General features: G+C 45.1%; 1 protein-coding gene across 10 annotated transcripts in view; it reads right to left on the minus strand.

Moving 5' to 3' along the window:
- ANK1 (ankyrin 1) overlaps positions 1-17,182 on the minus strand; it is a 373,803-nt gene that overhangs the window by 152,256 nt on the left and 204,365 nt on the right. For all 10 annotated transcript variants that reach the window (XM_040346192.1, XM_040346197.1, XM_040346201.1 and 7 more), the window contains exon 3: positions 1,487-1,585. In XM_040346192.1, coding sequence (XP_040202126.1) covers positions 1,487-1,585 — 99 coding nt within the window. The remainder of the gene's footprint in view (positions 1-1,486; positions 1,586-17,182) is intronic.

The raw sequence follows: 17,182 nt of genomic DNA on the forward strand, positions 1-17,182 counted from the left end.
AAACCCATACAAATTATATTAAACAAATTGTTAAATAGAGCAACGATAGTGGCTGATATACAATTAGGTCAACAAAGTGCAGTTCTACATAATCCCTGGACTACCGTGATAAAATCACCAGGGCAGAATAAGCCAGGAAAATATCCTTTATAACACTATTGCGCTTCTAGAAGAATGGTCAAACATTCTCATAGATGCACTCCTAAACCTTGTGAAAAGCCTTCCCAGAAGAGTTAAAGCTGTTATAGCTGCAAAGGGTGGGACAACTTAATATTGAACCCTACAGACGAAGACTGGGAAGCCATCAAAGTTCATGTGCATGTAAAGACAGGCGTTCCAATACTTTTTGTAAAAATTATATATAGAGAGAGAGAGAGAACATAATCTCAATGTTGCGCATGTGGGCCAGCCATATTTTCCTGTTACATATACCGGCTTTGCTTCCTACTACAGTACTGCACAGCGATGGTGCTTTGCTGTTGCCCTCTCCCAGTAGAAGTACATGGGTCAGGTCATTAACACTTTGATTAATATGATCCTGTAGAGCAGTGGTTCTCAACCTTTCTAGTGCCGTGACCCCTTGATAAAATTTCCCCAGTTGTGGGAACCCCTAACAGTAAGGCCCGGTACACACGAGCAAACATGTATGCTGAAACTGGTCCGCGGACCAGTTTCAGCATACATGTTTGGTCGTGTGTAGGCGCGAGCGGGCCGAATTCCAGCAAACATTTGCCCGCCGGGCCTTTTCCCAGCGGACAAATATTCCTGGACGTGTTTTAAAACCGTCCGCTGGAATCCTGCCCGCTCGGACATGTATGGTCGTCAGTACAGACCTACCGTACATGTCCGAGCGCCCGCCGTCCCTCGCATGCGTCGAATGACTTCGACGCATGCGTGGAAGCCTTTAAATGGCAGGCCCGCCCACGTCGCCGCGTCATCGCCGCGGCGACGACACGGACACGCCCCGCGTATTGTTTACGCGCGGACTTCTGTACGATGGTGTGTACAACCATCGTACAGAAGCCCTCTGGCAGGCATGTACGGTGAAAACGGTCCGACGGACCGCTTTCATCGTACTTGTTTGGTCGTGAGTACCCGGCCTAAAATCTTCTTAGCGTGGGTTGTCAGCACCCAAGGCAAGACAAGTAATTGTGGGCAGCCGCGGACTCCAGGAACAGCCCAGCTAGGCGGCCACGGGCTCCAGGGACAGCCCTGCTGGCGGCCGCAAAAAAGCTGGGAGAGCGGTGCCGGCTTCAGGAACAGCCCAGGATTCGGTGACCCCTGGCAAATCGTCATTTGACCCCCGAGGGGGTCCCGACCCCCAGGTTGAGAACCACTGCTGTAGAGACTGTTGAGTGGACATTGATGAGACAGTAACACATGCATACAAAGAAAGAAATCATAGGAGATGTGGAAAATGCACAGAAGAAGACAGTGAACTACTTTGTAGAGAAAACCAGAGAAAGGATTGTTGTGTCGCTCTTACCTTGGTGGTAGTCTCCAACACAATCTCCTTGTGCAGCAGCTCACTGACCAGTTTGAGATGGCCCTCTTTACTGGAGAGGTGCAGGGCGTTGAGCCCATTCTGCAGGGAACAGACAATTAATATGCACAGAGAAAAAATACTTTTGTCAAAAGTGGTCTTATGTATAAAAACCTTTCTACCACATTTCCTTCAGCATAATTACCACATTTTAAATTAGGTGAGCGTCCTCTGTTATTGCCAATAAACAGACATGGATGAGCCTCAGTAGCCTACAGAGGTTCTGTAGTAGCACTTACAATACCACATCCTTCGGACTAGTTTTGGGATATCCTGATGACTATCCAATCTGAAGCTTTTGCTAACACAGTGAAACCAGTCAATCCTCCCAATGTCAACTATATGTATTGCAGGAATATTGGCAAATGTTATGCAGAACCTTACCTGCTTGTGTTCAGTAGATACTGTATTGAGATAGACCATTCCAGGTCTGGCATCTTGATGGAGAAATGCCATGATTGCAGATTCTGGTTTTACTGTCATGCCGTGATCAGTTCAAGTTTTGTTAATAAAAAGGAATGTACCCCCACACCTTTATGCCACATACAGCCGATCGGACATTTCGACAACAAAACCGTGTTTTTTTTCCGATGGATGTTGGCTCGAACTTGTCTTGCATACACACGGTCGCACAAGTGTTGTCGGAAATTCCGATTGCCAAGAACGCGGTCACGTACAACACGTACGACGGCACTAGAAAAGGGAAGTTCAATACCAAGTGCGCCACCCTTTGGGCTCCTTCTGCTAATCTCGTGTTAGTGGAAGTTTGATGAGAGACGATTCGCGCTTATATGTCATCTGCTGCTGTTCCCGATCTCTGATTTTTCTCTCACACTGATTTTGCTCATCCACACAAGCTCTAATGCCGCGTACACACGATCGGAAATTCCGACTAGAAAACCATGGATTTTTTTCCGATGGAATTTTGGCTCAAACTTGTGTTGCATACATACGGTCACACAAATTTCCCACCGTCAAGAACGCAGTGACGTACAACACTATGACGAGCTGGGAAAAATGAAGTTCAATGAAGTTCAATGATTCCGAGCATGCATAGAATTGATTTAGAGCATGCATGTTTTTTTTGTGCATCAGAATTGCATACAGATGATCGGAAGTTCCGACAAGAACTTTTCCCGTCTGAAAATTTGAGAACCAGCTCCTAAAAATTCTGACAGAAAAAGTCAGATGTAACCTACACACGGTCGGAATTTCCGACCAAATCTCACATCGAACTTTTCTTGTCGGAATTTTCGATCGTGTGTATGCGGCATTAGATGTGTTGGCCTTTATCAAACTCCCAAGTGAAGTAAACCTAAGATCACTGCCAGCGAAACCTATAATTTGAACTAGGAAACATGAGAAATATGGGAATCCCCATTACAAAATCTTGTCCTGGTTGCAAGTAGCAAAATCTTTGGGGCAGATCCACAAAGAGAGTACGCCGGCGTATCTAGTGATACACCGGCGTACTTTCAAATTTCCCGCGTCGTATCTTTGTTTTGAATCCTCAAAACAAGATACGACGGCATCTGGGTTAGATCCGACAGGCGTACGTCTTCGTACGCCTTCGGATCTTAGATGCAATTCTTCGGCGTCCGCTGGGTGGCGTTCCCGTCGTTTTCCGCGTCGAGTATGCAAATTAGCTATTTCCGACGATCCACGAACGTACGAGCGGCCGTCGCATTTTTTTACGTCGTCTCTAGTCGGCTTTTTTCGGCGTATAGTTAAAGCTGCTATTTGGTGGCGTACGCAATGTTAAGTATGGCCGTCGTTCTCGCGTATCATTTTAAATTTTTTTATTTTGTTTGCGTAAGTTGTCCGTGAATCGGGTTGGATGTAATTTACGTCCACGTCAAGAAAATGACGCCCTTGCGACGTCATTTAGCGCAATGCACGGCGTGAAATTTAGGAACGGAGCATACGCAGTTCGTTCGGCGCGGGGGACGCGCTTCATTTAAATGAAACACGCCCCCTACTCGCCGATTTGAATTACACGCCGTTACGCCGCTAGAGATACACTACGCCGCCGTAACTTACAGCGCAAATTCTTTCTGGATTCGAAGCTACAAAAAGTAAGTTACAGCGGCGTAGCGTATCTCACATACGCTGCGCCCATGCAATTCTACGTGAATCTGCCCCTTTGTATTTTTGCTGTCAATCACAGCTGGCTGTAGACTTAAATGCAAAGGTATTTAAAAAAACAAAACAAAAAAAAAAATTCAATTTTTATTTATTTTACAGCTGCTAAACTGCAGGCTTCGACACCCAAGGTTCTCTTGTATGCTTTTATTAATTCATCACAACAATGAGCTAAATTGCTGACCAATAGTGAGGCACAGACAAACTGCGTATGCAGATATGGGAGACTTCAAATAAAAATAACCTGGACAGCTTTGACTAAAGTTAAATAATGCCCTTGCTATAGATGTAGGCCATTTGTTGGAGAATAAGTCATGATAAAGAGGATTGGAAACAGTGAGCAACTCCTCTAGGCACCAGTCACTCCCAAGAGAAGAGACGTGACTAGAGACAAGCGAGCTGTGAAAGAGCCGAGGGATGAAATACAGACTGCTAGGATGCAATGATTTGTGTACCAGTATGTAAAGTGAAACTGTGTCTGTTTGTAGAGGAACAGAACTCTAATGCCGGAAATTCCGACAAGAAAAGTCCGATGTGAGCTTTTGGTCGGAAATTCTGACCGTGTGTATGCTCCATCTGACTTATGCTGTCGGAATTTCCGCCAACAAAAGATTGAGAGCAGGTTCTCTATTTTTTCGATGGAAAAAATTCCTATTGGAAAATCCGCTCGTCTGTATGCATTATCCAACGAGCAAAAAAAACATGCATGCTCAGAATCAAGCAGAAGAGCCAAACTGCCTATTCACAGGCGCCGAATAGAGCCGAGCCGACCCGAGCTTCCTTCGGGAAGTCGTGACGCGCTGTGTGCGCCGTCGTTTAGCATGTCAATCAATTGGCATGTCAATAGGAATGCCCACTCCGGCGGGCTTCCCTACCCGGAAGCCGCGGTGAATTCTAAGGCTAAACGCTATGTACGGCAAAAAAATAAAAAGGTCAGTGTCATTTTATATGCAGAACTGGGCTGGATGTAGTTTTAGACATTTTTTATAGGGTGAACCTCCCCTTTAAGTGTAGAACGTGTGATGTGAGTGAGACTACTGTACAAAGCTATAGATATTGTGTTGCCTGCAAAGTTGTTCATTGAAAAAAAAAGTCCTCCAATAACCTTCTGCACATATTATGGAGCTGTAAAAATCTTCTCGATTTCAATAGCCTCCTTTATACCGGATCTTACGGAAAACCTAACTAAACTTAACAGCCTTACTAGGTCTACATTTGGACACATACCCTAAAATATTTAGAACAATAGTAATTCACACACTAATAGCAGCAGGGCTCACTATAACCAGCCTCTGGAAATCCAGGGACGCACCCAACTTATCGACTGCTATAGCCAGACTAAATATCCAAGCTCAGTACAAACTTATGCTTGCTTACAGAAACTACTCCACTAACACATTAAAAAGGAATTGGAGTACATGGTTATCTTATCCTAGAGCATTCAACTACCGTATTTATCGGCGTATACCGCGCACTTTTTTCCCCTAAAATAAGGGGAAAATCGTGGGTGCGCGATATACGCCGATACCCGATTCCCGCGCTCAGTTTGAATGCCTGTGCCGACATATACCGAGTGCAGTACACTCGGCTACATTCGGCCAGGCTCGGCTTCACTCGTGCTCACGCATAAACATCACAGAGCGTGAGCACGAGCAATTTATCGACACCACCGAAGCTGCAGATGGACGCCGGACTCAACGAGGAGGACACCACCGAAGCTGCAGATGGACGCCGGACTCAACGAGGAGGACACCACCGAAGCCGCAGACAGACCCGACGAGGAGGACACCACCGAAGCCGTGAATGGACCCGACAAGGAGGACACTATCGAAGCCGCAGACGGACGCCAGACCCGACGAGGCCGCCGATGGACGCCGCGCAAGACACCAAAACTGTAAGTACTAAAATGTTTTTTTTTACAGGAATGCGGGTCCACATTAGGGGTGCGCGCAATCTGCCGGAGCGCGCAATACCCCGATAAATACGGTACATAAAAGAGTGCAATTTGTACATTATCCCTAAGTTTAAAATACCACTAAGTCATATACTGTATGTGCATATTTTCGATGTAGTTTACCATCTAGGACCCACTTTATTAATCTAATTAGACGGGGAGACAGCGCGGGAGAAGCCGGGAGGACACCACCGAAGCTGCAGATGGACGCCGGACTCAACGAGGAGGACACCACCGAAGCCGCAGACGGACCCGACGAGGAGGACACCACCGAAGCCGCGGACGGACCCGACGAGGAGGACACCATCGGAGCCGCAGACGGACCCCGGACCCGACGAGGCCGCTGATGGACGCCGCGCAAGACACCAAAACTGTAAGTACTAAAATGTTTTTTTTTACAGGAATGCAGGTCCACATTAGGGGTGCGCGCAATCTGCCGGAGCGCACAATACCCCGATAAATACGGTACTTAAAAGAGTGCAATTTGTACATTATCCCTAGTTTAAAATACCACTAAGTCATATACTGTATGTGCATATTTTCGATGTAGTTTACCATCTAGGACCCACTTTATTAATCTAATTAGCAAATTTTGTTTTTGTTTTTTGTAATGAAATTTCTAGTTTACTTGGAGGCCTGTCCACGCCCACAGCTTGAACGCATTAGGGGTAGACTGGTACAGGTTAACAAGTATTATACTCTTATGCCGCGTACACACGATCGGAATTTCCGACGAGAAAAGTTTGATGTGAGCTTTTGGTCCGAAATTCCGACCGTGTGTAGGAGAGAGCTGGTTCTCAATTTTTCCGTCAAGAAAAGTTCTTGTCGGAAATTCCGATTGTCTGTATGCAATTCTGATGCACAAAAAAACACACATGCTCAGAATCAATTTAAGGCATGTTCGGAATCATTTTTCTTGGCTTGTTGTAGTGTTGTACGTCACCGCGTTATTGATGGTCGGAATTTTGTGTGACCGTGTGTATGCAACACAAGTTTGAGCCAACATTCCGTCGGAAGAAAATGTACGGTTTTCTTGTTGGAATTTCTGATCGTTTGTACGTGGCATTATGCAAAAATCTTTATGAACCAATGTAACTATGTTGGTTATAAATGACTAAAAGTAAATGGCGATCGGTATTGTTATTTAAAAAATTGCAATTAAGATGTATTGTTGAAAAAAAGTCCTCTATTATTACCTATGTGTGACACAGGGGCAAATCCACAGAGCAAGTACGCGGGTGTACTTTCAAATTTCCCGCGTCGTATCTTTAGTTTGAATCCTCAAACCAAGATACGACGGCTTCTGGGTTAGATCCGACAGGCGTACGGCTTTGTACGGCTGCAATACTTCGGCGCCCGCTGGGTGGAGTTTGCGTCGTTTTCCGCGTCGGGTATGCAAATTAGCGTCGCATTTTCTAACGTCGTCTGTAGTCTGTTTTTTCCGGCGTATAGGTAAAGCTGGTATTTTGCGGCGTATAGATAGACTTGCCATGTTAAGTATGGCCGTCGTTCCCGCGTCGAAATTTGAATTTTTTTTTTTGCGTAAGTCGTCCGTGAATAGGGATGGACGTAACTCACGTCTAAGTTAAAAAAAAAATAAAAAATTCCTAGCGACGTCATTTAGCGCAATGCACGGCGGGAAATTTTGGGACGACGCATGCGCAGTTCATTCGGTGCGGGGACGCGCTTCATTTAAATGAATCACGCCCCCTAATCGCTGATTTGAATTTCGCCGCCAGAAATACACTACGCCGTCGTAACTTACGGCGCGAAATCGTTGAGGATTCGAAATTCCGGCAGGTAAGGTACGGCGGCATAGCGTATCTCTGATACGCTGCGCGGATGTAATTCTCTCTGGATCTGGCCCACAGTGACTGCATCAATTTAGAAAGAACCTGTTTGATATATTGGGCTGAAAAAAACATCTGAGGGCCTAGAACAACATGACCACACTGAATAGGTCACGACACCGCAGCTATGCTAAAGACGTGAAGTCAGACTTTGTTGAAATAGTTGGTAAAAAACAGCTTTGTTCAGTATGGTCCCTGCTGCACTCAAGTCTTATATCACATGGAGCAAATCCAAACTTTCTGCCATTAAAACTCTTCAACAAGACAATTTTTCTCTTACAAAATCTCTCCCATTTAAGGTTTTAGGTTGCAGCCTAAGCCAAAACATGACCCCATGATCAATCTTACTGATAAAGTCCTGCTCCTTGGGACGATATGCGTGCGAGAGGGATTGACGTCACCCACGGCCATCTCCTCATGCTGACTCCATGTGGTTTTATGTGACCGAACACTTTATTTGCTGGCACATAATGGAATTGCCTTGTATGTAACTGTGATTCTTCATTTTATCATATTAAATACATGCCAGCAGAGAGCACTAGATATTTCCCTTTTTTGTTTTTTGCATATACCGGGATATTGGGACACTGATGATCTTATATTGCGACCCCCTGTATATGAGCTGATGTGGTGATCCATGTGCTTTGAACTCTGAAGAGATTCGTCACTACTCTCCACGATTTTGCCCGTAAGGGAAAGCTTTTTTGACCATTTGTTGACTCAGGGGTCCTATCATTGAGGTGAGCGGCAAAGAGTGTCTTTTGGTGGAGGTCACACTTCTGTCACTGATTTTTAGTCTTCATTGATGCACATTGTCACTTTTTGGAATCCTGATTTCTATATGAACTTTTTATGATTTTTCCTTTCCAATAAATATATTGTGACAGGAAGTCAGGTAAATCTGTGGGTGTTGTCACAGACGGGAGATACATTTCTGCCTTGTTTAGACAATACACCAATTATTATCAGGCATCGGCTGCAGAAGCAGCCAGATAGATTTAAGGGCGTTGGAAAACTTCAGCTGTTCAGAATGAGGCAATTAAGGCCTCTATAAGTAATCCAGAGGATTACTACTGATTGCTGCATCCTGAGGCTTTTTTAGTGAAGGAGAGCAGTGAACAGAAATACTTCTGAAGAGGTGAGGTGATGTTGATTTTTCTGTGTGATAAAAATCAAAAAGACTATTTGTTTTGCTGCTGTATGACCAGCAGTGTCTGCTCAGCAGTAGGCTGTGCCAGACTCCATAGATAGGTTCCTGTGTGGTGAAGGTAGACGCCCCAAGTGGCCAGGGTTTATTTTATGTTTGATTTTGTTTATGCTGTTTGGATGCTTGCAATTGTTTCCAGCAAGATGGAAGAATAAACCAAATTCTTTGTTTTCAACCGTCTTCGGCTGTTTCTCTGTATCGTTCAGTGTGTAGTGAACCCATCCAGGGGGTCACACCCCCCCCCCCGCTACCGAGCTAACCCCTTACAATATCTTGTATTGATTTTTCGAATGAGGAGATGTATTAATTGTGATATTTAGTGCTGCACTATTCTTTGTACTATTATTGCCTGGGATTTTTTTTGTAAATTTGCCTTGAGTGTTCAGCAGCGGTTTATTAACTAATTATTAAAAAAAAATTGCGCTGGTATAATTTTATTCAATATTATTAGAATTAGAACAGTTATTCTATTTGGGTTTTGCTGGAAAGCTACAGTGTAGTATCCATACCCCTTGAAATGTTCCACATTTTGTCATGTTACAACCAAAAACGTAAATGTATTTTATTAGGATTTTATGTGATAGACCAACACAAAGTGGCACAAAATTGTGAAGTAGAAGGAAAGTGATAATTAGTTTTCCATTTTTTTAACAAATAAATATCTGAAAAGTTTGGCCTGCATTAATAGTCAGCCCCCTTTACTCATATACCCCCTAACTAAAATCTAGTGCAGTGGTTCTCAACCTTCCTAGTGCCGTGACCCCTTGATAAAATTTCCCAAGTTGTGGGGACCCCTAACAGTAAAATTATTTTCATAGCGTGGGTTGTGAGCTCCCAAGGCAAGACAAGTAATTTGCGCCCCTAACCCATTAACATTTAGAGCTCCCCGAGTTCCTTCCACTTGTACAATATTAAAACTCCTTTGTGGTGTCTCGTAGCAGTGACACCTTTGCCGAAATCAGGAGATTAGGGTCTCCTTCAGCCCCTCCCACTTCACATTCATCGCCAGTCAGCTGACCTCTAGTCTCTGCCCCCCAGCCATGCCATGAACTGAATGAGCGCCTGCGAAGAGGCTGAGTGGGCAAAAAGGCTGGGAGAGCGGTGCAGGCTTTTGGAACAGCCCAGGATTCGGTGACCCCTGGCAAATCATCATTCGACCCCCAGGTTGAGAACCACTGATCTAGTGGAACCAATTGCCTTCAGAAGCCACCTAATTAGTAAATAGAATTCCCCTGTGTGTAATTTATGGTTGTGGCAGCATCATGTTGTGGGGGTGCTTTTCTTTAGCAGGGACACGGAAGCTGGTCAGAGTTGATGGGAAGACGGATGGAGATAAAAATAGGGCAATCTTAGAAGAAAACCTGTTATGCCGCGTACACATGACTGTTTTTCATGTCATGGAAAAAAACAACGTTTTTCTTGACGTGATTCCTCTCAAGCCTGCCTTGCATACACACGGTCGTGATAAAAAATGCTTGAGCAAAGCACGGTGACGTACAACACGTATGACGGCACTATAAAGGGGAAGTTCCATTCAAATGGCGCCCCCCTTTGGGCTGATTATGCACATTTCCCTTCTCATAACTTGCTTCTAGGCATGCACGTTTTTTCCCCATCGTTAAAGCCTACACACAACCGTTTTTCGCTACAAGAAAAACGACGAGAAAAAATAGAGCAGGTTTTAAATTTTTAATGGCCATTTTTCACATCGAGAAAAATGATCTGGAGCCCACACACAATCGTTTTTAACGACCAATTTAAAAAATGGCATTTTTCTCGTCATGAAAAACGGTAGTGTGTACGCGGCATGAGAGTCTGCAAAAGACTTGAGCCTGGGGCAGAAGTTCACCTTCCAGCAGGACAACGACCCTAAACATACAGCCAGAGCTACAATGGAATGGTTTACATCAAAGCATATTCATGTGTTATGCCGCGTACACACGACCGTTTTTAATGTCATGGAAAAAAACAACGTTTTTCTCTACGTGATTCTTGTCAAGCCTACCTTGCATGCACACGATTGTGAAAAAAAATGCTCGAGCAAAGCGCGGTGACGTACAACATGTACAACGGCACTATAAAGGGGAAGGTCCATTCGATTGGAGCCACCCTTTGGGCTGATTATGCAAATTTCCCTTCTCACGACGACGTGAAAAACGACGACGTGAAAAACGATGACAAAAAATAGAGTACGTTCTAAATTTTTATTGCCCATATTTCTCGTCGAGAAAAATGCTCTGGAGCCTACACACAATCGTTTTTAATGACCAATTTTAAAAATGGCCCAAAGTCCAGACCTAAATCCAACAGAGAATCTGTGGCAAGACTGGAAAATTGCTGTGCACAGACGCTCTCCATCCAATCTGACAGAGCTTTAGCTATTTTGCAAAGAAGAATGGACAAAAAATTCACTCTCTAGATGTGCAAAGCTGGTAAAGACACCCCCAAAAAGACTTGCAGCTGTAATTGCAGCGATTCTACAAAGTAGTGACTCAGGGGGGCTGAATACAAATGCACGCCACACTTTTCACATATTTATTTGTAAAAAAAAAATGAAAACCATTTATCATTTTCCTTCCACTTCACAATTATGTAACACCTTAGGGCCAGATCCACGTAGCGCGGCGCATTCTTCTGTCCGGCGTGTCGTATTTCTGATACACTACACCGCCGTAACTTACAGCGTATCTTCGGTATCCTGAAAGAATTTGCGCCGTAAGTTACGACGGCGTAGTGTAACTTTGCCGGCGTAAGTGCGCGCAATTCAAATGTATGAGATGGGGGCGTGTTTTATGTTAATACGTCTTGACCCGACGTAAATGACATTTTTTTTTAACGGCGCATGCGCCGTCCGTGGTGGTATCCCAGTGCGCATGCTCGAAATTAACCCGCAACAAGCCAATGCTTACGACGTGAACGTCATTCTACGCAAAGCCCTATTCGCGAATGACTTACACAAACGACGTAAAATTTTCAAAATTCAACGCGGGAACGACGGCCATACTTAACATTGGCTACGCCTCATAGAGCAGGGGTAACGTTACGCCGAAAAAAGCCTTTCAGGAATGACGTAAAAAAAAAACGCTGGGCGGACGTACATTTGTGGATTCGCATATCTAGCTAATTTGCATACTCGACGCGGAAATCTACGGAAGCGCCACCTAGCGGTCAGCGTAAATATGCACCTTAGATCCGACGGCGTACTAAGACGTATGCCAGTCGGATCTAGCCCTGCTTCAGGCTTATCTTGTTTTGTGGATACAAAACAAAGATACGCCGGAGCAACCTAGAAGTTACGCGGCGTATCAATAGATACGCCAGCGTAACTTCTTTGTGAATCTGGCCCTTTGTGTTGGTCCATAAAATCCCAATAAAACACATTTACGTTTTTGGTTGTAACATGAAAAATTGTGGAAAATTTCAAGGGGTATGAATACTTTTTCAAGGCATTGTACTTTAGGAGTCCCGTAAAAAGAATGGTGAATAGAGGCAAAAAAAAAAAAACGACACACTGAACCCCTATGCTTTGCTCTTTTGTGCGCATGCCCTAGAACATGTTATGGCACAAATCTCTAGAATGACTCTGATTTCTGTTCACAGCTGAATAGGCTGAATCTACATGACTTTAATAACATAGTAAGAGCCTGCGTCAACAGGCTTTTGTTCACATCAAGTGGGTTTTGTATTCCCATGTAAGTCTATAGGAATGCAAAACCCCCTTGCAATTCAGAAGGAGGTCAAGTCAAGTCACACACACCGGTCAATTAATTCTGAATGATCTCAGAAGTGTCTCAGATTTCAAACCGATGCCATCGACAGAAGCCAAAAATATTAAAAAGATTTACTAAAGCAGTCATTAAATTGCCCAAACAAATGGACAGCTTTTTGTATCCCTCCCCACTGTTGATAATGCAATCACTTTATTTTTCACAGTCATTCTGTTTTGAACACTCCCTCCAAAATCAGGAACTCTTCCTAAAAAATCTGGAACATCTTGTATCCAGTGGACCCCTATTCCATAAAGCAATGAAAAAGAGTACTATGCAAATGCAGAAAGGCTTAGCACCAACGGTTTTATAAGTGATATGACAATATAAAATGTGATTAGTTACAAGGGGTTAACACCTTTTGTACATTATGACGGCTCCTTGTACTATCTCATGTCACAAGCCTGACAGTGAATGGACAATTTAAGGAGTTGTAAAGGAAAAAAATGTTTTTACTGAAATGACTGTTTACAGGGTATAGAGACATAGGGCCAAATCCTCAGCCAGGCGGCGTAACTTAACTTTCAGCAGTTAAGTTACACTGACTTAAAGTTTTTACCTAAGTGCCTGATCCACAAAGCACTTACGTAAAAATTTCAAGCCGTGTAAGTTAAGTGCCGCCGTCGTAAGGCGTTCCTCCTCTCCGGGGGGCGTTTACAATTTAAATGAGGCGCGCTCCCGCGCCGGCCGTACTGCGCATGCGTGTGACGTCATTTTCCCGACGTGCATCGCGCGAACGTAATTGACGCCGGGCGGCTTTGTGGATTGCGACGGGACACTAAAGTTGCGACGGGTGAAAAAAAGACGCGCCGGGAAAACAAATAATTAAAAAAAAAAATGACAGCGTCGCTCAGCATGCATTCCTGAGAGGGAGAACTCCATGCCAATTTTCAACGAAAAAACCGGCATGGGTTCCCCCCCCCAGGAGCATACCAGGCCCTTAGGTCTGTTATGGGTTGTAAGGAGACCCCCCTCCGCCGAAAAATTGACGTAGGGGGTCCCCCTACAATCCATACCAGACCCGTATCCAAAGCACGCTACCCGGCCGGTCAGGAATGGGAGTGGGGGCGAGCGTCCCCCCCCCTCCTGAGCCGTGCCAGGCCGCATGCCCTCAACATGGGGGGGTTGGGTGCTCTGGGGCAGGGGGGCGCACTGCGGGCCCCCCCACCCCAGAGCACCCTGTCCCCATGTTGATGAGGACAGGACCTCTTCCCGACAACCCTTGCCATTGGTTGTCGGGGTCTGCGGGCGGGGGCTTATCGGAATCTGGGAGTCCCCTCAAATAAGGGGGCCCCCAGATACCGGCCCCCCACCCTAAGTGAATGGATATGGGGTACATCGTACCCCTATCCATTCACCTGTAGGCAAAAAAAGTTAATAAACACACAACACAAGGCTTTTTAAAATAATTTATTATTCTGCTCCGGATGCCCCCCGTCTTCGTTATTAGCTCAATTACCAGGGGGGGCTTCTTCCACTCTCCGGGGGTCTTCTCCGCTCTCCGGGGGGGGTTTCTTCTTCCGCTCTCCGGGGGGGGGCTTCTCCGGACTCCGGGGGGCTTCTTCCATCTTCTCCCCTCTTCCGCCGTCAACACTTCCTGATTACAGTCAGTACCATGACAACGGGTGACGTCATTTAGAATACACGCCCCGTTGTACTCCCAGGAGACACATTACGCCGAGAGTCGTCGGGGAAAAGGAACGACACACCCACTCCCCGCAGGGAAGAAGACCCGGAAGTCATCTAGAACACAGGTAAGGATACACATTTGACACAAAATGACAACACAGCAGTGATAGATTAACCACTTCCATACCAGGCACTTACGCACCTTCCCGCCCAAGCCAATTTTCAGCTTTCAGCACTGTCGCGCTTTGAATGGCAATTGCGTGGTCATGCTACACTGTACCCAAACAAAATTGGCGTCCTTTTTTCCCCACAAATAGAGCATTCTTTTGGTGGTATTTGATCATCTCTGCGATTTTTTTTTTTGCGCAACTAAAACAAGTCTGAAAATTTTGAAAAAAAATTAAGTTTTTTTTTTCTGTTAATTTTTTTGTAAATAAGTAAGTTTTCTCTTTCAATTACGGGCACTGATATGACGGCACTGATGGGCACCGTTGAGATGGAACTGATGGACATCGATGAGGTAGTACTGACGGGCACAGATGAGGTGGCACTGATTGGCGACGCTGGTATGTGGCACTGATGGGCACTCATAGGCGGCACTGATGGGCACACATAGGCGGCACTGATGGGCACACATAGGCGGCACTGATGGGCACACATAGGTGGCACTGATGGGCACACATAGGCGGCACTGATGGGCACTCATGGGCGGCACTGGGCACTTATAGGCGGCACAGATGGGCACTCATGGGCGGCACTGATGGATACTTATGGGTGGCACAGATGGGCACTGATAGGTGGGCACTGGGCATGGATGGGCACTGTGGGGTGGCACTGATGGACACTGTGGGGTGGCACTGATGGACACTGGGGTGGCACTGATGGACACTGTGGGGCAGCACTGATTCCCATGTTGCCAGTCAGTGCCCATTTGTGGGCACTGATTGGAATCTTTTTTTTTTTTTATGCTTTTTATTCAGACTTTTTTTTTTTCAGGCTTCAACGGCTCTTCCTGTTTACATCGTGATCAGCTGTGATTGGACACGGCTGATCACATGGTAAAGAGCCTCCGCCGGACACCCTGCATCACCCACGGGCGCGCGCGGCATGAAATCCTGCAGGACGTCCATGGACGTCCAGTCAGGATTTCAAAACCACTTCCCGGACGTAAATCGGCCATAGGCCGGGCGGGAAGTGGTTAAGGCTGGAGGTAGGTGAGCTATAAAGTTAAATTTTAGGGTGAACCTCCACTTTAAGACACACAGTAATCACACCTCCTTGATTAGTGCCACAGAGAGAAAGCTCCCATGACTTTTTTCATCAGGAAACAGACTGTTCAGAACAGAGAAGGATTACAGCAACATCATAACATCATAGCAAAAATGAACAATGAGGACATGAAACCAGGACTGCAGTAAGGTAAAGGAAGCTATTTAGCTAAAAAAAAAATCCTTTAGTGACCCTTTAAGGAATCTAAAGGGGACAAAACAATACCATAGGCAACCTCAGGACACAACAGAGGAGAAGGGAGTACAACATTTTGGCCAATAAACTGTTGTTCTCAATGAGGGCACGAACTTGTATGCATATCAACATCTTTCAAAGCCTATGATGTCTAAAGGATACAGGTGGTTGTAAAATGAGCCCTATCAAGTTCCATTACCTCTAATATAATCAACGACCTTCCTTAGACAATCTATAAGAATGTGTTAGTGACTTTGGTGGATTGAGCAAAGAATAGTTGGATTCCTGCCAATCAGGCAACTGGAATCTTTTTACCAAATTGGAAACTGCACTCATACCATAACCACCGAGAGTGATGTCATTGTCCCTACAAGCCCTATTGAAAGCTGCAAACTCATTGATAATGTTATTAGAACATACTGTGAAGGAATGTGATGATAATCATAAAAATGCCAATTTTCTTATGTGTATACATGTTTCTATGCATCTTTTCTATACTATAAAGTCTATATTGTTTTTTGTATATATACAACTGCTTTCCTTGCTCAAAATAGCCGCTAATAGCACCCCCTCCCATCGAGATGACTGGAAACGCAAAAGAAAGTGTCTGCCCCCACCTGCCCATGCATTAGAAGAATGAGGAAATAGACGAGGGACCAGGAGACAACCAAACTTGACCACCAAGTTTTTGTATTGTTCCTGCATTTCAACCAACCAGATGTGCCTTTTAGACTGATAACATTAGCATGATAGTGACGCATATTTGTGTATAACAAGCCGAGCACGGCCTTGTAATAAACAGAGAGTTAAGGAAGTAACAGATGTCCAGTGTGTTTGCTCTCGCGTGCACGCATCTCCACACAAATAATTTTGGAACAGCAGCAGATATTGAGCCAAAACCCCATTGAGATTCACCTCTATTACAATACACACACAAAATAGGGCTAATTTGCCAACCACCTGCCACCTTGCCAGTCCAGAGACGGAAACAAAAATGGTGAAAGGTCTGGGGGGATAAAACATAATAAGCAAGACTTCAGGAACTTAATATGTACAGTCTGGAGGAAAGAAGGGAAAGTGGAGATATACCTGTCGAGCTGTGTTTTACCAATTAATGTAATAAAGGATACCAAGGATCTCTACTGGAGTGCCAGTTTGTGTTTATCCCCAGCATGGGAATTAACACTGCTCTGTCTGGAAAGAAAGTTAGAAAAGGCCCCTTCGAACCCAGGTTTCTGATTTGAGACACTCTTTTTGCTGAAGTAACAGCCACCAGGAAGGTGGTCTTGAGAGTAAGATCTTTCACTGAGAGTGGCTTGTCGGGAATCTGATCCGAGCTGGGAAAGGAAATCCAGAACAAGAGGGAGGTCCCACTTTGGGAACCTTGGCTTCCTCTGAGGCCTAAGCCTGATAGCTTCTTTTGAAGAACTGGCGAACAAGGAAGTGATTGGTCCATGAAACTCCTGTGAATGCCGAGATGGCCGATACCTGTACTCGAAGTGAGCTAACCGAAAGGGATAGGTCTAGACCTGATTGCAGGAAGCTGGTAAGATAGCGCAGGGGGCTAATGCTCCTTTGCAGCAGTCTGTGATTGCCTGTGTCCCAAGGGTTGCAGGTTCGATACCG

The sequence above is a fragment of the Rana temporaria genome, chromosome 3 (assembly GCF_905171775.1).
Source record: "Rana temporaria chromosome 3, aRanTem1.1, whole genome shotgun sequence".
Lineage (NCBI taxonomy): Eukaryota > Metazoa > Chordata > Amphibia > Anura > Ranidae > Rana > Rana temporaria.